Raw genomic sequence first — 22,104 nt, forward strand, 5'->3', positions numbered from 1 at the left:
GTTAGGAAAGCTGAAAATGCATGTGTTTGGGGGCGCTCTCGGAAGGGGAGGGCAGGGTCTCTGCAGCGATTTCGGTGGGAGGGAAGCAGCGGTAGGTTGCGCTGTAGGGAAGGCGGGGTGCAGCCGGGGCGGGCGAGGCCGAGGAGGAGTAGGGAGGGGAGGGGAGTAGGTTGTTAGCTGGGGAGCCGAAGGGAGAGGTGCAGATGGCCGGAGGGAAGCTGAGGGCGAGCAAGTGGAGGCGGCAGAGTTTTCCAGCGCGTGGAGGGGTGGCTATGCAGATGATTGGGTGGCAGGGAGGGACTCCGGTGGGTGGCTGGGTGGGGGAGGGGTGTGCGCGAGAGTGTGTGGCGCGGCTGGGGGGAGTCCGGGGGCGGGGCCTGCTTGGCAGCGGAGGGAGCGGGGGCGGGGCTGCCCTCCCCGGCCGCGCGGCGCGCGGGCGCCTGGCGAGTGTGCGCGGGGGCGCGCGTGCGCGGCCCGGGAGGAGGCTCCCGAGCGAGTCGGCCGAGGCGGCGCAGCCCGCTCCCCCGCGCCCTATGTGAGGGAATCGGGGAGGCCCGCGGCGCGCCGGGGAGGGCGAGGCATGTGCACGGGCCGGGGGGTGCTGCGGCCGCCCGAGGAAGAGGAGGACGGCGGCGGCGGCGAGGAGAGTGGAGGGCTCGCGGCGGCGGGCCCGGGCGGAGGGGATGCAGTGGACTGTGTGTGTCTGGCTGTAGCTGACGCGAGGCGGCGAGGAGGCGCCGGAGATCTGCGAGAAGGGCGACCGGGAGGCGGCGGCGGTGGCGGCCGCGAGAAGTAGCAGCAGGACGGGCGGCGGCGGAGACGGCAGCCCTGAGATGCATTTTCCTCTCCAGCGGCCATGTTAACCAGGAAACCTTCGGCCGCCGCTCCCGCCGCCTACCCGACCGGTAAGGAGGCCCGGGCCCCGCGCCGCCCTGGGCTCCCGCCCCCGTGGCCCCAGCCGGCCCCCGGGCCGGCCCTCGTGGCGCGGGAGCCTGCTGCCAACGGGACCTCGAACAAAGTCTGCGCCGCGGCGGGGCGGCTGCAGGGATCCTGGGGCGGACGGCGCGCCCTCGCCTCGGCTGGGCTCATTGTTGCACGCGGGCCCCCGAGGCTCCCCCGAGCGGGCCGGCAGGGGCCGTCCGGGGCCTCCCCACCCGGGGCTCGGCGAGGCGGTGGCGGCGCCCAGGCTGGCGGTGCAGCCCCTGTCCCCGCCTGCAGCTGCCAGCAACGTGTGCCGCCGGCCTCGCCCCTGCCGGGCTCCCCTGAGGGGTCACGAACTCGCCTGCGCGCGGGGGCCCGACTTAACTTTGCAGCAGCCTGAGCCCCGCCCGCGGGGGCGCGCCGGGGATCCGCGTCCCCGGCCTGCCAACGCTCCCCGACCGCCCGCGTTTACTGTCCCGGCTCTGCCCGGGGGAGAGCGGGCTCCGCAGCCCAGAGGGGTGGGGCGGGGCCACGGGGTCCGGGTGACTTTCTTCCCCTTGACCCTCTTTTGTCTCCTCCCGCGCGTGGCTGCCAGGCCGAGGAGGGGACAGCGCCGTTCGTCAGCTTCAGGCTTCCCCGGGGCTCGGTGCAGGGGCCCCCCGGAGCGGAGTGGGGACCGGCCCGCCCTCCCCCATCGCCCTGCCGCCTCTCCGGGCCAGCAACGCTGCCGCCGCAGCCCACACGGTGAGATCCAGCCCGCGGGCAGCGCGAGGAGACGGGGCGGGAGGGGTCCGGGGCACGAACCCTCGGACTTGGGGGATCCTGCGGCCGGGAGAGGATATAGAGGTCGAAATGCGAGTGTCTCCACGCCCCTGGCCAGTGGCGTCTCCGGGACGCCGCCCTCTGGAACTTGGGCGAGCCCAAAGCTGCAGCCACAAAGGAAGATTCGTGGCGTGGGCCCCTCACTTCCCCTCCGAAGCCCGCCCACCCCTGCCCTTCTTTTCCTCGGCACTTCCTCCTAACTGCTTTCCTTCTCTCTTCTCCCTTTTTTTTCCGTCCCTGCTTCCCAGCGCTCCTTTTCCTGACCCGGTAAACACCCCCCCACCACCACCGCCACCACGTTGGGTAGTGGGTATTTATAGAAGCATATGTGTTAGGGGACAGCCAGGCCGTCCTGCCCGGAAAATCGATCCCCAAAGAGCCTAGGAGGCCTGGCTCCAGCCAGCAGGGAGCACTGCCAATTGTCCCCCGCGTGTGGAAGCATGTTTTATGAGTGCTACAGGTTTGAGCACAGCAGAAATTATAATTAACATTGACAAAAATACGAGCCACGGCAGCAGTCAAAACAACAAGCCATCCCCGTAGGATTCTGCAGTTGGATATTGTTCAAAAGGAAAGGGCCGGCTTCGCCTCAGAGGGAGGTGGGAAGGGCAGGGCATCTGACTGGTGCTGTGGACCCTCAGAAGGCCCAGCCGGGAGGGAGGGGAGAGCTCTGCGTGGGACTGGTGGCTGCAGAGGTCTGCAAGCCGGACTTGACTTCTGGCATGTATGTATCTGTCCTCAGCTCCCAGAGATGCCCTTGGATGGTGGCTGACAGCTTAGCAGAGGTGTGCGCTGGAGGAGGTGATGGTTTCCAAGGTCTTATTTACAACTGCATCTTGCAGAGGAATCTCCTAAGGTGGTTCTGTATAAGGGATGCTTGCTAGGGATATGGCTTTGCTGGCCAAGTGAAAGTTAAGTTCGTGTAGAAAAGGCTGTTTCTAGCCTACAGGGGAGCAGCCCTGAGGGTCATGAGTTTTGGGGAAACTTGTTTATCTGGGGGACAATTTGTGAGAGGATGGCTAGAGTGGACTATTTTCTCTTAGACCTGGACATCTGTGTACAGCTCCACAGGAAAATGTTTTGCTACAGTTTTTTCTTTCTGTCTCTTCTGACACATCTAGACCCAGGGGCTAAGAATTCACTGCACAGAAGTTAAACAATCTGCTGGGCTGTGGTTGATGGAAGAGAATCTGTCAGTAGGCTGTTGATTCTCTTAAGAGTTGAATGTGCTTGTCACTTGTCACAGTGACGTTTTAGTTGAGGAATTGCCATTGGATTTTAGGTGTTTCACTTTGTTTGGCTTGGAGTCATCTGACAATTTGGAAAATATAACATCCAGTTTTTTTCCATGTGGGTATGTAATCATCACATGACTTGGTGTGACCTGGGAAAGAAATACTTCTTGGTTGGCATCTGGATTCCAGTTTTTTTAAGAGGCTGGGTGGTGGGGGCAGGGGGCCTCTGCTTACAATCAGAGACTCTTACAACTGAAATATGTAATGAGATGACAGACAACGAAAGATGTCTACTAGAGGAAGAGCCTGTGGTGGATCAGAAATGATTCGTGGGTGCTTCTCAGGACTCCTAATAATGATGTTTGTATTCTGCTGTGGTTATCTACCCGATTTACCTGTGTGTAAACTTAACCTAAACTTTAGTGCGCTGTCCATCATTAGAGGCTTGGGTGTGAAAGTGTGAATTTGGGTTTTGGTTGTTGTTTAGGTTTGATTTTATTTGCACAACCTTGCAGACTTCCTGAAACAGGCAAGTAAAAGGAGCACAGGGTTTATCTCGTTTTGCTCCTTCACTGTACGGATGAGGAAGGAGTTGGACAAGTGAACTGGTTTGGTCAAGATTCCTCAGCCAGTTCCTATCAAGGATGGAACCAAAGTCCAGGACCTCCTGAGTCCAGCTTTAACATACTGCTTTATGTTGCTCATTCTAGGAAGTTGTATTAGTTTTGTTATACATGCAAGAATCTTTGCAGATTTCATATCCCCATGTCTTTCAGGTGTTCATAAGTTTTTAGTTTTTAATTCCACAGCAGTTACAACTAGGAAGAGCTATTTTAGAATGAGTAGGGGGAAAGGACTTTAAGGAGAGGGAAAGAGTCTTGTCACAAGCGTTTGCCCATATTTTCCCTTGTAAATGATGTAGTAGGTGGATAAATGTATGGCTGTAAGGATTGTAAACTTTGGAATTTATCTAGTGCATTGCCTTTTTGTTCGCTGTCTCTCTGGATATATTGTATAGTTAGTCTTTTTTTTTTTTTTTTTTTTTTTTTTTTTTATCGCTGTCCTTAAGTGTACCTGCTAGCTGTTTTGATTCCTATTAGTTTTTTTCCTTTTAACGGTGTATTAATGTGTTTTTTTTTTCAAATTCTAAAATATCAGTATTGTATCACTTTCATAATTGTTTTAATATTTAAAGCACTGTCCAGTTAACCTGTTTTACCTTTATAAAATAATGGGAGTTAAAAAAGGATAAATAGTCCCATCTTAAAAATAGTAATGTTTGGTAGAAGAAAAAGTAGACAGTTGACTCAGGCCACACAGACGGTCAGTGTGTTTGAGGAGGAGCAAAAATTCCAATCTTTTGGGACTCAAATTCTCTTCCCAGAACAATATACAGTGTTTCTAAGATGACTTCAGAGATGTTTTAAAACACCCAGGAATGTTAGCACAGTGAAATATCTGCTGTTTTCCCTTTTATTATTGGAAGAGTTTGAAACTACCAAGTTGGCTGGACTATTGTTCTTACATAATTTCTAATGCTAAGATATTTCATGCTCAAAGAGGGCTTTTGTTGGTCTTTCTACTTTCACCCATACATTTTGGGTACCTAACAATTACATTCATTCAGTGTGTATTTTAAAATTGGACAGGCGCTATGCTAGGTAGACTTTGCCAAGGAAGAAAAAGTGAGTGAGAGGTTTTAAACATCCTTGAGTTTATGGTGTAGTCCTGGTGTATGTACTCTGGAAATGTTTTGGGTTTTTTTTAGGGGTTTACTCTCCCCTTTTTGAGATGAGTTCGTTGCACTTCCAAGCTGGATTGTGACTGTAGAATCCTGTACAGTGTTTGAGACACAAAATCCTCCTTGACTGGGGTCTCTCAAATCAATCTTCTTAACAACTGGAAAGTTTTAATGCCTCTACATGTCACTTTTAGATGTTTAGTTGATCCATTCTTCAACAGGTACTCTTTAACAGGCAAATATTAGTATCGTAATGCCTGCAAGTCTCTGCTGATGCACTGCAGGCCCAGTATCTTGTGACTTGGGTCACCAGGGACACGTCTCCATTCCCTGGATGTTAACTTCATGTTTTCTTAGGAAGGTACAAAGGTAGTTCTCAAGAATAACTCAGGTGAGAGTCAATAAGGAGTTGCTGACATGTGTTCTTCCATTCAGCAGATATCAACCAAGTACTTACTGTATGTTTGGGCTTATGTCAATAGGGACTTAAAAAGATAAGAGGTGACCCCACCCTGGAATTGCTCACAGCCAGATGGGTACCTCAGGTGTGAAAACAGTGTGTAAAACGACATAAATGTTTTACCCTATCAGTGCTCTATAAGCACCTTGGAAGGAAAGGGCCCGTTTTACAGAGGAGGTGAAAGTTGAACTGGGCATTGAAGGGTGAGTAGGAGTTTACCGTGTAGCCCTGGTTAGGAGGAGATTCTAAGCAGCATTGAGAAAGGACAGTAATCCTAGCGCTCCTTTACTCAGTATTATACTAAGCACTTGATGCATTTTACCTTATTTAATCCTCCTAATGGCCCTAATGAGGTAGCTTTGTTGCCTTCTTTTTACAGCTAAGAACACTGAGGTTCAGAGAAATCAAGTAAATTGCCCAAGGTCAACTAAGAGGTGGAGCTGAGATTCATTTCCTGCATGTCTCATTGAACATCCCTGGACACCTAACCATTATGAAACATGGCCTTACCAAAAGCTTAGGAGTGAAAAAGAACGCGATGTCTCCATGGGTCTTGGTGAATCCGGCTGCTTATTCTCTCTCAGAGCGACTATGACAGTGGTAGATGAACTGGAAGGACTCAGGTCATATTGGCTCTTCATTTAGGACCGCATGTTCTTGCCTATAAGTTCTTGTGTTATCTATAGAAATAGGGTGCCTGTGTGGGCCTTAAGCAAAAAAGCAACAACAGCGTCAGAGTGGTAATTTTCAGTGGTACCTCCAGAAGTACCATGGAGAGAAGAGATTTGAGGAATTCTAGACTTAGTAGCCAGGGGCTGTGTTAGGAGGCTGCTTTCCTTGTTCCAGTGAGCGACAGCTGGAGTGTGAGGTGAGACAGTGTGGCTGGAGGGGTGTGGGGTAGATAGAAATGACAGGGCTCAATTCAGACTTAGGAAGGTTGGCAGACACGGAGATAGACTGAGTGCCTTATACGGAGGGGAAGCCTTTAGTTGACTAGAAATTGAGGATTAGGAGAGGAAACAGTTTTGGTAGCAAAAGCATGAGTGGAGTGTGAACTGCTTGTGGGAAAGGCAGCTGATCTGTAGTTGGATGGAGAGGGGATCTGAAGCTCAGGAGACAGGATTGGGCAGGTCTGAGCTAAAGGTGTGGCTGTGAAGGACATCAGCTTCTAGGGGGTTGTGGGAGTCCTGGCTGTGGCTGCAGTCAACTGGGGAGAGTTACAAGGGAGTTGAGCCTGGAACCCTGTGGAAGAGACAAGAGAAGGTAGTTGGAGAGACAGGGCCATCCAGTTAATTGGCAAACTCTCTTTAGTTCTAGTCATTCAGCTTTTGTGATGGTATTTTAAATTATGCAGAACGTTCAAATTGCTATTGCAAAAACCACAGTGCATTTCTCAAGCTCAGAACGTTTTACTTTGCTCTCTGTTTAGGAGTTCCCAGAACCCTAAGGTTAATTTTGTCCCCGGTGAAGCCTCATGCTTTTGTAGCATGTATACCGGTAACATTGGTTTTTCTTCTGAAATCTCTCTGTGCTGCCCTGAAGAGAATGGTTCTCTAGGAGACAGAGATTTCTAATGTCAGGGCCTTTTATTCCCTGGTGCTTGAAAGACTGTAACGGGGAAGAAGAGAAAGTACAGAGAGTGAGGCTTGGGAACAAAAAGATGTGGACAAGCCTGTACTACTTTTGTGTATACCCAAGGCTTTCCTAATTCATTTTGATGAACTGCTCTGCCTTTGGCATAGAATGAGGATAAAATAACCTGTCCAGCAGCCCTGACAGAAGACGAGTTCACTTAGCATGCAATATCATCTATAAGCTTTATAAAAGGGTTCAACTGGAAATCTTCCAGAAATCTGAGAAATTAAATCCCTCAGTCTGTGAAATCACACTTCAGACAGGTGTGAGTCCTGTGTTACAGTCTATTTTGTTTTAGAAGAATGCAGAGAGAAAGCTCATTGCTCAGATAGTCCGTGTGTGTGCTGTGCATCCGTTAAAGGAAACTTGAAGGTCTTGGTCTGCTAGTAAAAAGCACTAGGGGAGTTCCCATCATGGCTCAGTGGTTAACGAATCCGACTAGGAACCATGAGGTTGTGGGTTCGATCCCTGGACTCGCTCAGTGGGTTAAGGATCCGATGTTGCCGTGAGCTGTTGTGTAGGTCGAGGACGTGGCTCAGGTCCTGCATTGCTGTGGCTGTGGTGTAGGCTGGAGGCTACAGCTCCGATTAGAGTCCTAGCCTGGGAACGTCCATATGCCGCAGGTGCGGCCCTAGGAAAAGGCAAAAAGACAAAAGCAAACAAAACAAAAACAAACAAAAAAGAAGCGACTAGGAATTTCATTTTGTAATCTGTGTCATCTCACACCTTTTTTTGAATTGTGATATTACATAGGGCACTTCTACACTTTTAGTGATACATGTAAAGTCCAAGAGGGAGGATTTAGGAGGAGATAACGGAAAAAATTCTGGATGGCAGAGGACTTCAGCTAGTTGATCGTACGCTCCTAAAGGGCAGGGACTCTGCCATGTGTATGGCCAGACCTCAGCTTATACTGGCTGAATGAATGAAATGTTCATCTTTAGGATTTGGTATAAAAATCACCTAGGGCGGTGCTTTTAAGACTGGTGAGTGAGTGTCTGAGGCTGGCAAGAAGTCCTAACGGGGAGGGAGGGGATCCTGGCCTCAGAAAGAAATGCCTCTTCTACCCCTGGCCTCAGAAAGAAATGCCAAGTAGCTTCTCAGTCAGAAGGCTGGGGCTGCCTGGCTTACACCATCCTTTTGTTCAGACAGGAATGTTCCGGGATGGCATGTGTGCCTGAAATAGAAGTCGCTACTTTGTATTCCTTGTTGGAAAGCTGAGTCTCCCAGCAGCCTGGAGAAATACATGTCTTGCAGAGAGCCAAGCCATTGACCAAAGGAAAGCACAGAGGGTGGCGGGCGGTGTGTTGGGCTGAATGGCCTTAAATGGACATCCCAGTCAGTGAAGCCCAGAAACTTAAAAATAGGTTTGGGTTTACAAGATACTGCAGTGCATATCTCCACGGGAATCTTTCTAGCCTACACGCAGACTTTTCTTTGCTTCTGGATCATGCCCTTTGCTAGGTGTAATTTAGTTGGATTTCCAAGTAGGGGGGAGGAGCCAGAATCAAGACAGTACTGTTCTCAGAATAGAGCTAAAAGCTGGAGAAAGAGTAGTAAACAAGACTGACCTGGTCTCTGCCCACACGGGAATAAAGAAGCTACCAAGTGAAACGTGAAAAATGTTACATTCTGGGGGCGGGGCTGACCGGTGGGTGCTTTTCTGTGTTCCCTTTCATCTTGACACCTAGGATGGGTGGAGGGGAAGGTCTGTGATACGCCAGGCCCTGTGCTAAAGGTTAGGTAAAGAACGATGAACCAAAACGTGGTCTCTGCCTACCAAGAGCTTACTCTAAGGACTCTGAAAACATGCACAGGGAACTCTTTGTTAGGAGTAGCATTTGTGGGGTTGTTCTTTCTGGATCCCTCCTTTCATAGCCCACCCTAGCCTCTGACCGCTCCTTCTTTTCTTTCGCCTGTGGCTGTCAGCATCCCGTCCTCTCTCCCTGTCGGGATGTTCACAAGGTCCCTCCTGTGTGCACAACTCTTTCCGTTTAAGAAACCTGATCCTGGCTGTAAATACACAGCAAACCGGAGTTGGTCAAGGTGGGGGCAGGGGCCCGCATGTAAAATGTCCCTTTTGAACAGACAGACGTCTTCCCTCCAATTGATGTTTCCTTTCCGAATTCCAGATTGGCGGCAGTAAGCACACAATGAATGATCACCTACACGTCGGCAGCCACAGCCACGGACAGATCCAGGTTCAGCAGCTGTTTGAGGATAACAGCAACAAGCGGACAGTGCTCACGACACAACCAAATGGGCTTACAACAGTGGGCAAAACGGGGTTGCCCGTGGTGCCGGAGCGGCAGCTGGAGAGCATCCACAGACGGCAGGGGAGCTCCACCTCTCTGAAGTCTCTGGAAGGCATGGGGAAGGTGAAAGCCACTCCCATGACACCCGAGCAAGCAATGAAGCAATACATGCAAAAACTAACCAGCTTTGAACACCATGAGATTTTCAGCTACCCTGAGATATATTTCTTGGGTCCAAATGCAAAGAAGCGCCAGGGCATGACAGGCGGGCCCAACAACGGTGGCTACGATGATGACCAGGGATCCTACGTGCAGGTGCCCCACGATCACGTGGCCTACAGGTACGAGGTCCTCAAGGTCATTGGGAAGGGGAGCTTCGGGCAGGTGGTCAAGGCCTACGACCACAAAGTCCACCAGCACGTGGCTCTGAAGATGGTGCGGAACGAGAAGCGCTTCCACCGGCAGGCGGCCGAGGAGATCCGCATCCTGGAGCACCTGCGCAAGCAGGACAAGGACAACACCATGAACGTCATCCACATGCTGGAGAACTTCACCTTCCGCAACCACATCTGCATGACGTTCGAGCTGCTGAGCATGAACCTCTACGAGCTCATCAAGAAGAACAAGTTCCAGGGCTTCAGCCTGCCTTTGGTTCGCAAGTTTGCCCACTCCATCCTGCAGTGCCTGGACGCTCTGCACAAAAACAGGATCATTCACTGTGACCTGAAGCCTGAGAACATTTTATTGAAGCAGCAGGGTAGAAGTGGGATTAAAGTGATTGATTTCGGCTCCAGTTGTTACGAGCATCAGCGGGTCTACACATACATCCAGTCCCGTTTTTACCGGGCCCCGGAAGTGATCCTGGGCGCCAGGTACGGCATGCCCATTGACATGTGGAGCCTGGGCTGCATCCTCGCGGAGCTCCTCACTGGTTACCCCCTCTTGCCTGGGGAGGACGAAGGGGACCAGCTAGCCTGTATGATTGAACTGCTGGGCATGCCCTCCCAGAAACTGCTGGATGCCTCCAAACGAGCCAAAAATTTTGTGAGCTCCAAGGGTTATCCCCGTTACTGCACTGTCACGACTCTCTCGGACGGCTCCGTGGTTCTCAACGGAGGCCGTTCCCGGAGGGGGAAACTGCGGGGCCCACCAGAGAGCAGAGAGTGGGGGAATGCACTGAAGGGGTGTGACGACCCCCTTTTCCTTGACTTCTTAAAACAGTGTTTAGAGTGGGATCCTGCGGTTCGCATGACCCCTGGCCAGGCTTTGCGGCACCCTTGGCTGAGGAGGCGGCTGCCAAAGCCTCCGACGGGGGAGAAGACGTCAGTGAAAAGGATCACCGAGAGCACTGGTGCTATCACATCCATTTCCAAGTTACCTCCACCTTCCAGCTCAGCTTCCAAACTGAGGACTAATTTGGCACAGATGACAGATGCCAACGGGAATATTCAGCAGAGGACAGTGTTGCCAAAACTTGTTAGCTGAGCTGAGTCCCGTCCCCCCCACCCCCGCCCATTGCTGGTAATTCTGAAAGATACGACATTGCTGAGCCTTACTGGGTTGAAAAGGAGTAGCTCAGACCTGTTTTTATTTGCTCAATAACTCGACTCATTTGTATCTTTTCAGCACTTATTTTAATGTAAGAAAGATGTTTGTTTTGTTTTTATAAAATACATGGGGACAATGCTTTAAGTTTTTATACTTTCTGGAGCTGTTTTTGTGTTCTAAAAGTACGATGAGCCTTACTGTATTTAGTGTGGCAGAGTAATAAACATCAGTGGCAGGCCATTGATTATGTCATGACTGCCGCGCATCCGCAGATTGGTGTCAAAGACATTCACTATGTTTTCATGGTTCATAGTCTCTTCTCCCCAGGGTGATTGCTTCCAGAGTCGTCCCCCCCATCCACACTCCAGGTTCATGCACAGGTGTAGCCTGTCCTGCTTCCATTCTCCCCAAGTCGCCCTGGTGGGAGTGATGGTGGGAGGGGAATGGTCAGGACAAAAATGATATTCTAAGAAAAACTGCACCTTAAGAGGTTTCCCCCACCCCACCCCCTCAACTAGTGCTCAAAGACAAAAACATAAAATCCCCAAAGTTGAAATGCCCAGTTAGCATTCAGCCCTTCTAAAGGCCGGCCAGGCCTACCCAGTGGAAAAATGGAAATGTGTGTTCCTCTAAATTCTCTAATGTGACCAGTGAGCTCTTTTGCAAAGAAGCCTTGTTTAACAGAATTGGTTGTGCACCTAAATTTAGAAATGCATTTCACGAACTGTTCCTCCCTTCTCTTTGCTTTTCTTCCTGCTGTTCCTCTTCACCCCACATCTGTTGCTTGCATTTAAGTTTTTTTCTTCCTTTCAATATACATCCCAGACTGTTAATACAGAAGAAAGACATTTCAGCTGAGATTATGACCATCGTTGTATATTCGAATTTCCGAAAGGACAGCCTAGCTGCTTAAGATGGGGATTTCCATAGTTCCAAAGAGGTTTAGCAGATTAGAGTGAGTTTACATTTTTTCAGGTGCCACCGTAAGGTTCTCTTAGCCTGGGAAAGCATCAACTCTTTAAAAGAAAAAGAGGGTTGAAGATCCTCTTCATGGACAGAAATCACTGTGCTTGTTCAGCAAAGCTGATTTTAACAAATTCACAGGAGGAAGAGTTGAGTCTCAAGTTAAATGATTTGACTTATTCTTTGCATCATTAGAAGAACCACAGAAGTTGCATTCCTCTGTTTTATTTTACTTTCATTTGGATTGCACTGATTGTTTTTGTGGGAATGACACTTTACCTGGAAAAGTAACTGCGAGTGAGGTAAAAGAATAGTTTCTCCTCCGAATACTATATTCTTTTCACAGTGAAAATTTCAGTATTTTATCACTAATGTATGAGCAGTGATATATATCAATTTCAAGGCACGTGGAAAAAATTTTTTTAGTGTGTGCAATTTAATATAGAAAGATTTTGCCTGTTTGGACAATAGGTTTGGGGTAGTATAAATTAGGATCAATTACTCTTTTATATGCACAGATATTATTGTATTGCCTGTAAATTGATTTACAAGTACTTAAAGCATGGTCCCCAGTGAGGCCAAGAAAGTTTCCGGTTAAGTTCTTTTAATATTAATCCTACAGTTTCTCTTACTTTGAAAAAAAAAAGTCAAAAAGTAGCTTTGAGCAAAAGACTTGACTTATCTTGAGGTTTTGTCAGTTGATGGTGGAGAAAAATGCTCAGGAAATATTACAGATATTTGCCAAAAAACACAGTAATAAGATTAGCTTATTAATAAGATAGTGATGTTGGTATTTGCTTTACTATTTAAGGGCGTCACCGATAAATTAATTTATACTTGTAGAAATTATAGCTTCTTTCCCCAAATTCTTTAGCCTGTTGTACACATTTCTGTGTAATTTGTGGAAGTGCAATAATACATTAGTAAGTTGCATTTTAAATGATGCTCATGTGATGATGCTCCCAATCAGTGGCTTATAGAGCTTAAAGATTGTGTATTAACTATTCCAATTTTGGCTTAAAGGCATAAGAAGCGTAAGACTTGGTGTGGTGGCTTTGTAAAACCACAAGCCTCTTTAATGAGGGTTCGTGTCTTTAAGTCGTTAAAATATAAGCAAAAACAGAAAGGCTGTTTTCCCCTTGCAATGCTCCTCTTCCGTATGTACTCTCAAGATTTTCACTTTTGGGTTTTAAGTATGTGAACCTGAGCCTACCATTAATATGAATTTCCCTATAAAATGATTATACATGTGAAAATTTATAAATGGACTAATACTGCTTGTCTCCTCTCCCACCACATAAAACTGGTTCTTTAGATGCCAACAGTGCATTTGTGACTGTCTTTATTCACAAATGTAACCGGAAACTTTTAAGCCAAACTATACTGTGTAAGCGCTACGGGGCTTCCCCTGACACCGCACCCCCTAAATACAGTAACATTTACCTTATTCACCAGAGCCACCATGTTCAGTGTTTAGTACTAGAGCTGCTTTTTAAAAAATGCTAGCTTCATTATAATGTCAAAAAAAAAAAATACTGCATCGTGATTTTCAAACAAACGAATGAAGGGCTCTGATAGGCTACTCGGAGTTGACTTGGAAACCATCCTTGGTCTCACAGGTTACCATTGTCTAGGGATGTCTGAGCCGTTTTCAGATTTAGGAATAGCACAGTGTCGTCTTGTCTTTGGTCGCGGTCTCATCTGGCTCCGTTTCTTGCACCCCCAGAGCGTGCATTACCACTTCAGTGTATTGCCACAAGAGTGAAACCACAGTGATGCAAGGCAGTGTAGACGAACAGTAGAGGAGAAATTGTGCCCTTAGTGTTGACAATGTGCCTTTTGTTCTGAACGCCATGTTGTAGGGCTTGCATTTTTTGACCTCTTTAACTCTTTGAATACTAGACAGTAAGGCCGGAACCCACCTCTGCAAAGATCCATCTATCTGTCTTAAACATCCAGTTACTCACAGGCCTTAATAGAAACCATAAGGCGTGAATCATCGTCAGGCACGGAGAAAGGTAACCACTGGTTAGTTACACAGGGACTTCTTAGGTGTAAGGGGTTAAAGATGGTCTCTGTTGTATCTTAACATCAGACTGATTTTTTAAATGATATATTTTTTGTTGTTGTTGTTAGGCGAATGACACTAGACAAAAATCAACTGTATTTGTAAAAATTTACCTCAGACCATTTAATTTTATAGTGTGATTAATCCCAGGGCATTTGGTATGAACCAAAGTGCATTCCTTTTCTATGTGCCTGGCTCTAGTAAGGATGGCCAGGGATTTTTACTATTTGGGTGCAAGGCACTTAAGCCACTTTTAAACTTAATGGGTGGTTTGGAGTCATGTGGAAGGACTCCATCAGAATGTTAGGAGACACTTTAGGCATCAGTAGCATTGGGCCATATTGGAATCTTCAAAGTGTGAATTATTTTGAAGAGCATTCATTTTTGTAATTTTTTTCATCAAGAATATTCTGGTAAGCAGAAGACTTTTTAAAAAAAAACAATTGATTGGTTGGTACAGGTTTTAATATTGCCCAACATAATGCTGTGGTAGCATTAAAAAAAAAAAAGTATTTGTGAACTCTTTGTTTCTTAGGGGCTTGTACATCTCTCTGCTATGGACATAGATTAAAATTGTAATTATACTCAGCTCAACTGCTACAGTTATGTCTAGGCAGTGGCTTGGGTTTTTATCGAGCAACAACTTAGACACGTGACTGTAATATGCTGCAACTGTGTGTACTGAAAATATGTGAAAATGGTTGAATGTGGACTGTGTATATATGTATGTAAAAATTTCTGTGAGATGCTGCTGTCGCCACTTAACATGAAATAATGTTCTAGTGGATTTTAATCCCAGTGGCCAGTTCTATGATACTGTATGTATTGTACAGCTGATGACAGGAGTAAGACTGTTCAGTGAATATTTGTTAAATTTTATTGTCGTGGCCAGAGATAATTTCAGAATAAAATTTTAATGTCCTACCTTACTTTTCTCCCCTTTTCTAACTATAATTTTACTCCTGATCTATTTCTGGTATTACTCTTGGTCTGGTAGCCTGGAGAGAGTTTAGCATACAAGTATTTTTCAGCAATCACTGATTTTTTTTTTTTAATTTGTACCATATAAATGTACCAATTCCAAGTAAGACAAGTTTTACTTGGTAACTCTTGCTTTTCTCATATTCTGTTCTTTTACTTTTAGTATTTCAGTGTTAATTTTCCTTTATAGAGCCCCTGCTATGTTCTCTGTCATGTAGATCTAGTATCTTGCTAGAAATTGGGGAGGGGGAGGGTTGTTTTTTTTGTTTGTTTGTTTTTTAACTTTCAGGTTGCTAGTTAAGTTGTGGGGGAGCAGAGTCTAAATTATCCCCTCCCTGCCCCCCAGCCTTCATTCTTTTCTGGTACACAAGATCTGGTAAATTATTCTCATGTGCTTTTCCTGACTCCCCCATATGCTTTTTAATGGTTATGCTTTTGCCATTGTACTTGGTGGGCTCTTTGGTTCACATTTTTGGGAGTTTTAACGGATCCTTTTGTCATGACTGGATCAGAAAATAAGGCCTGTGAACTGCAACTGGCTCATGATTTGTCAAGTTCAGTTAATACCAAGCTAAGAGTTTACTCACAGATGACAGCGAGCAGATGCTCTGGTAATTTGTCAGACATTGCAGGGGTATTATGTAGACAAATATTTCCCTCTTGTGGAAAGAACTACCTCACATTTTTATTTACACCCCTCCTGCCACTAACAGCCAAAGAATTACTTAGTGTGGCTTCCTGCAGCAGAAGTGGGATTTGCTAAAACAAGGGCATACCGCCGGAGTTCCCAATCCCGGACTTGGTCTCATCATAGCCTAGGCTAGAGACTAACACAGTTGCTTCTCAGAGTTCTTACCCAGTGAAAATATAGCAACCGAGAAACCCCATCTATTTAGGTTTAAATTTTTAAGAGATGTGCATTATGAATAAAAATGAAAGTTGATGCTAAAGCAGCAATTTAAATTTAAAATAGATTGTTCAGCTCTGGCTTAGAACAGATTACAGCTCCCAGTCATTCTCTTACCACCAGATCTTTTCAAAATTCTTTCTTAAATTGATAGCTGCTCTATTCTATTTGCGTTTCTATAACTTTTTCCCTTTTGGAAAGGCACCAGGCAGTTGCCTTCAAACTAGCACCGGAGGATGGTCCTAGCTAGCACTGGCAGTGGTCTTTTAGAGAAAGGGAAATTAGTTTGATTAGTTTTTGCTTTGGTAAGAGAGCATTGAGATTGGAGGAAAGGGTATTTGTGACTGTGTTTCATTGTTTTTAAAAAGTTTGAATTACACTGTGTTTCCTTTGGGCCATTAAGCAAATAAACAGTTGTCATTAGAGATACTGAACACCATCCAAAGATGAAAAATGACTTGTCTTTGTGTTACATGTACAGAAGAAAATTACCTCTTGCAAAGGATTTGGTTGATTCGGTTTGATTTTGACTTAGCATTTTGCTGTGGTCACATCTTTAATATCTGTGCTACATCTCATATATATGGGAGGAGGGGACATAACTGCTGTTCCTTTGCTTCTTAAGGACGTTTAATGAGCAAACTAATGAATTAATATTCATTCCTCCAAGGAAAGTTTTCATTTCAGGAGTATTAACTAGTCATCTATAATAAGGAGCAGCAGGCTATGTAATACCTCACATGTGTTCCACAGCCTTGCTCCTTAAGAAAAAAGCCTCCCAGATCTCAGTGTTGTATGAACATCAGTTCAGCCTTATACATCCCTGTGAGGTATAATTACCCTCATTTCACATTCGGGGCAACTGAAGTGACTCGCTCCAAAGTGACTTTGCAAAAACTGCTTGGGCCTCGGGTTGTGATCCGATAAAGAACTTTGGTCTTAGGCAGTAAAGGAAAATCCCTAATTGTGCATCACAACCAAAGATTTAGAAAGGGGAGAAAATTTGAGCTAGCAGTGGACATTTCTATTTGAATTAATTCGTATCAGTTTCCAGGATTTTTTTTTTTTTTTAAGGTGAGAAACTATGAGACCAAAACACACACACATAAAAAAAAAAAAAAAAAACTGAGGACTGGAGCATCTTAGTCTCTTTAGCTGCATCTAATAACTAGAATGCATTGTGTACATGCCCCTCAGTTAATTTAAGAAAGAAGGACGTCTCATATTGCCATATGTGGAGAGATTAAGAATGGTAGCTTTAGTCTTTATTTTTTGTTCTGGAAACGTGCTTTTTACATTTGAATGTATAAAAATATTTTTTGACTCTTCTCAGGGATCAAAATTTAAATTTTACTGACTGTAGCGGAAGGTAAATCTCTTAAACTTACTCAGGTTTCCTCTCTTTTTGCCTCCATATTTAAGAAAACATAGAATGCCTGCCAGGGAAATATTTAAAAATCAGCATTCCAAATACAATTTAATAATACCAAATTGTAAATAAACCAATTTTACAAACAAAAATACTGTGTCTTTCCTTGCTTTTTATCCCAAATTATTTCCCCTTCTAAGTTTGAAGAGTTTTAAATAGACTATTTCTTTACTCGTAAAAATGAAGTGTGTTATTTGCAAAACCAAAACCCATAAGCAGGCTCAGTTCATTTAAATAAGAGCTTATTGAATGGCTTTCAGTTGTTTGGGGACCTAGGGGGGATGTGATTAGTGTCTAAGCAATTTACGTAGATTTATAGGAAAGAAGTGGCTAAGTTTGGGCTAATTTGTCATCCTTTTGTCTGAAGAGGAATACCCAACCTAATTTCCCCTTTTCCTAGAATTCACTTCACTCGAATTTTGACCTGAGTAGGCTTAAATTTAAAACACAAAACAAGAAAATCCCTAGACATCCACCTTATTAACATCTATCACAGATGGCATTCATTTGTTAAATATTTATTAAATGCCTAATATTACTTAAGGACTAATGATACATATTGGTGGACAAAACAGACATAGTTCCTGTCCTGACAGTTTTGGGAGTGGTTGGGAAGGCAAGGCATTTATACAAGTAATTATATAAACAAATAATTGCAAATGTAATAAGTGCTATGAAGGAAAGCAAGTGGTGCTGAGTGTGTGGCTAATGGAAGGGGGAGCTTGTGTTGTCTCGTGTGGATCAAGAATGGCTTTCCTAGTGAACAAAAGAGCTTTTGAGCTGAGGAAGGAGAGCATGGGCAGAAATGCTGAGCTAAGGAAGAAAGGTGTTGTGAGTGATTAAAGAAAGGTCCTTGTGGCTGGAGCTTGCAAGAACCACGGGAATAAGACAACTTGGTGTGACACGAAGCTGGGGGGCTGATGGGTTCTCAGACCTCCACCTATGGTGCCAAGCCGTGTAGGTGCTGTTAGAGACTTTGGTCTTTATCCAATGTGCAAGCAACCACGGGATTTTAAGGAGGAAGATGCCATGAGTAAATGGGCTCTTGCTGGCTGTCTAGCAGCATGTACTGAGAAGGGTCAGAGTAGATGAAGAAAGACCAATGGAATGTGTTCACAAGAGATGGCCAATGAGACCAGAGAGCAGAAATGGAGATTTGAAAAGAGGATAGATTGGAGGGCCTTTTAGGATGCAGAAATATTAAGGTGGAAATAAGTGTGGTGTTTCTTTGTGCATAAAAAGCTGTTGCTATGTCTGATTTGCTACAGTGTGGCGAAAGAATTATAGTATCTGATTTGTTGGAGAAAAGAGAAGGGAGGAAATCTGCGCCTTTGTTTACAGAGGTATTATGAAGTACTAGTAAGCTATTTATCTCTTGCTGAAATTTGAAGCCTTTGAGTCAAATCTCATTTATTAATTCAATTAAATTTTTTCAAGAAATTTTACATTTAAACATTTATTAAAAAGGAAAAAAAAAAAAAAAAAAAGATGGGAAAAGGGGATTGTAGAGATCAGCTAAGCCAGATTTTGCCCCAAAGACAGCTCTCCTCTTGGTTAGGTTTCCCTCCCTCCTTCTTTCCATAGAAATTAAACATTTACCCTACAAGGCATCTGAACACACCAAAACAAACCCCCTCCCCAACCTACCCGCCCCCCCCCAAAAAAGGAGGAGATAGGTCCCTGGCCTTCAGGACTTTATATTAATTGGGAAGACAAGAATAGGCAGAAAACATTAAACAATCTGAGAACAATAAAAGACAAAATTCTGAGCAAGGATAGAGTATTTGTGTTGCTGCTGGATAAGAAAAGCTTCAAGGAGTTGGTCTCTGGCCAGGTCTTGATGGAATTCTGACTGGTAGAGAGCAAAAGGGCATTCTGGAAGAGAACTGCTCTAATTAAGGCATGTCATATATCATTCATTCATCTGGTGATCCAATATTTATTAAGCAACTCATATATGAGATTTTTGGCGTACTGCAAGGGGGTAGACTGGGGTTTTTGCAGAGTAAGGACATGCAGGATAATTCTTTTGGAAAGGTGAAGCCATTTGTCTTGTGGTTTCCTCAAAGATACCACATTCTCAGCTCACAGCCACTAATAACTGTAACCAAAAGGCAATGATTCTCCCCCTTCTCTTTTCTCTGACAAGGGTGCCTTTCCTAATCTGTGCTGCTTCCTACGGGCCCCAGCCCAGACCAGATATCACTTCCTTCACAAAAGCCCTCCTTTACGTGAGCTTGGGCAAGGTGGCCCCAGCTAAAAAGCTCACACTGGCCATCATTTCTTAGCGTCTGGAAGGAAGTGTTGCAGACTAGAAGGTGGGTGGACCTGAGGTGAGGGGGGACCGTGGAATGTTTCTCCCTGCTTCCCTCCATCCTACCCCCTGGGCGTTCCCTACAAACCCATCACCTCTCTCATCTGGAGACGCCAGTTTAGTCACGGGGGTGGACGTTAACAGATAATCAGGCAAATGTCAGCTATAAATTGTGAAACGTGCCACCAGGAGGAAGTAGCTAGACGTGGTGAGAAAGAATACTGGACCAGGAGGTCAGCAGAGTAACACCAGCCACCCTGCCCTTCTCCCCACGATGGCATCCAAAGGACGAGGGCACCTCTGAAGCCCAGGGCAGGGCAGGCAGCTTTGAGCCTGGAATCTGGGCAACAAAGGGAAGGAGATGAGAAGAAAGCAAGGTGAGCCCATGGAGAAGGCTGCATGGACCACTGAGGAGTTGGGAATTTGTTCCGATTGCACCACGAAGCCACTGAAGCATTTAAAGCAGTTTTTTAAACAGTCGTGCTGGTTTCCTGTGGAGAAACACTGGGAGGGGAGCCAAGTGGAAATGGCGAGACTTCAGGAGACAGTGGTCCCCTCACTGCCGGAGAGAACTGAGGGAAGGCGTGTTGGATAGGAGCAATAGTGGTCGCAGACCCTGGGGTCTGTTGAGGCAGTGAGGTGAGGTGGGCGTAAGAGACCACGCAGGTTTCTGAAGGTACCCCGTGTGTGGTTATTTTTAGAACCAGAGCAGTAGCATAGATTGAAAATAAATGTATTTTAAAATATGACTATGCACCCATTACAACCGAGTCAAAGGCTTTTAGTGACAAAGGTGAGAGGACTATTTGCCTATAAAATCCTAAGTTCACAGATGCGGTTTAATGACTCTATTAAGGACTTTTAAAACACTAAGGAAAACATCCTGATAAATTTGTGAAAGAAATGGACACATGGCATGTTTGAAGATTTTATGTGAGAAATGTAAATCAATCAAAAAAGGCATTTAAAATTGTAAATCAAACTGTAAATTAAAGCAATGAGTTGTGTGGTTTTGTTTTTTTTTTTTGTTTTTTTTTTTTAACCCATGAAGTATCACCAATTAATAAAACAACAATCCTCCATGCTAGCAAGGTATGGGGTGGCACAAAACACTCATTTACTGCTGCTGGTCTGTAATTAGCAGAACCTTTCTGAAGGGCAATTTGGCGACCTGCAGGAAGAGCTTTAGAAAATCTCACTTGCTTTTTACCTGACAGTTCTACTTCCAGAACTATGTCTCAGAATAATCCATGATGTAAACAAAGATTTAGGTACAGGGATAATCATAATTATATCTAGCAGCACAAACTTAGGGGAAAAAAAAAACCTTGTGTCCATCAACAGAGTATTGCTTAACACCTTAGGATACATTTGTGTTTTCACAGACAAAATGTTCACATTGAAATATTAAGCAAAACACTCCCCCCCTCCAAAAATAAAATAGGAAACACAAAACTGAAGGTCCTCTCCTCCAAAAGGGGCAGAAGCAGAGGGACGGCACAGGAAAAGCTATGAGAGGGACCTAGACCCGTGTGTTAGCAGGGAACTAATTTTATAATTTGTAAAACATTCTTTTCCATTATGGTTTATCACACGATATTGAATATGGTCCCCTGTGCTATACTGTAGGACCTTGTTGTTCATCCATCCTATAGGGAACTCATTTTAATTTTTAGATTTTTTTAATCCATTTTCACAATGAGCATTTACATTTTAATACGTTTAAAAACTTAAAACATTGTTTAAAAACAATATGTATAAAGGAAGGAAAAAAGAAACCAAAAGGAGATGGCTATGGACCCTGTGAGCAGAGCACTTAAATAAGGAGAGGAAGCCCACTTCCTGAGCCTCACAGACCCTTCCCTGGACCATTTCTGCTCCTACCGCTTGCTGTGCTCTCTCTCCCAGTTTCCACCACCTGGAATGTGGTTCTCCTTCTCTTCTTGGCCTGGCTAATTCCTACCATCTTTAGGTGTCAGGTACCCATGCTTCCTCTGCCCTCCTGTGCCTCCTGAGCCTGGCGGAGCTGCTCCTGCAGTGGTCTCCGTAATAACCCCAAGGCCACTATCACAGACCTGCTGTGTCCCTGTTAGGACTGGTTTGACTGCTGGCCTTTATGTTCCATGAGGGCCAGGACTGTCTTTCTTGCTTACCAAGCTATCCCCAGGGACTACAATAGAGTTGGGGCAAAACAGGACCTCAGTATAAATTCTTGAGTCGTTTTTTGGTCTGTTTTTTGTTTTTAAGTGCTTGGAGAGGGTCAAAGAGAGAGAGAGATGTACAAAAGTTTGCAAGAGAGTGAAGGAAATGGAGTGTGTTTATCAAACAGCTAAGGAAGAAGCCCGTGTGAAGAAATGGTGTGGAGGATGCACATCCACTCCCAGAGGATGGCAGTGAACATGGGTGGATGGAAAGATGATTAGCACAGGTGGATTGAGCAAGATTTAAAGGAAATCTGATTCAGCCACCTTCTCCTTAACCTCTCCAATGCCCCCTTCACCAAACTGGTAAAATGGGCAATTTCCTTGACATTTCTTTGAAGCCTTCCAAGATCTGGTCTCTTTCTGGCTTCATTCGATTCCATTCTCCCCGGCTCAGTATACTCCAGCCACACCTCTCTTCTCCCTGGGTTCCCTGAATATCTCAGTCTCATTCCTGCCACAGGACCTTTGTACTTCCTGCTCCCTCTGCTGAAATACTTCTCCCTTCTTTGTGTGGTGCTTGACTCATCATACCACTCATTAGAGTTGACTCTGCCTGCTTAGATTGCCCTTCCCTGACTACCCTACTCCCTTGCCCCCATTCCTAGTCCCTCTCCGTCATAT

General features: G+C 45.5%; 1 protein-coding gene across 5 annotated transcripts; it reads left to right on the forward strand.

Annotated features, from left to right (window-relative positions):
- On the forward strand, positions 440–17,057 carry DYRK2 (dual specificity tyrosine phosphorylation regulated kinase 2). 5 transcript variants are annotated; one of them, XM_021091961.1, is made up of 3 exons: positions 440–905; positions 1,517–1,665; positions 8,947–17,057. In XM_021091961.1, the coding sequence occupies exons 1-3, from the start codon at positions 857–859 to the stop codon at positions 10,552–10,554; spliced, it is 1,806 nt and encodes a 601-aa protein (XP_020947620.1). In that variant the 5' UTR covers positions 440–856; the 3' UTR covers positions 10,555–17,057. The 5 variants fall into 5 exon arrangements, with proteins under 5 accessions (XP_020947620.1, XP_020947623.1, XP_020947624.1 ...); XM_021091965.1 differs by lacking the exon at positions 440–905 and adding an exon at positions 7,967–8,093 and having other exon boundaries at positions 1,606–1,665; XM_021091964.1 differs by lacking the exon at positions 1,517–1,665 and having other exon boundaries at positions 559–905.

Source organism: Sus scrofa, chromosome 5 (assembly GCF_000003025.6).
Source record: "Sus scrofa isolate TJ Tabasco breed Duroc chromosome 5, Sscrofa11.1, whole genome shotgun sequence".
Classification (NCBI taxonomy): domain Eukaryota; kingdom Metazoa; phylum Chordata; class Mammalia; order Artiodactyla; family Suidae; genus Sus; species Sus scrofa.

Bases quoted from the DNA above. Each gene is read 5' to 3' on its own strand.
- DYRK2 (XM_021091961.1), top strand. From the start codon at position 857: ATGTTAACCAGGAAACCTTCGGCCGCCGCTCCCGCCGCCTACCCGACC. The intron at 906-1,516 runs GTAAGGAGGCCC...CGTGGCTGCCAG, and splicing joins TCCCGCCGCCTACCCGACCG to GCCGAGGAGGGGACAGCGCC. The intron at 1,666-8,946 runs GTGAGATCCAGC...TCCGAATTCCAG, and splicing joins CTGCCGCCGCAGCCCACACG to ATTGGCGGCAGTAAGCACAC.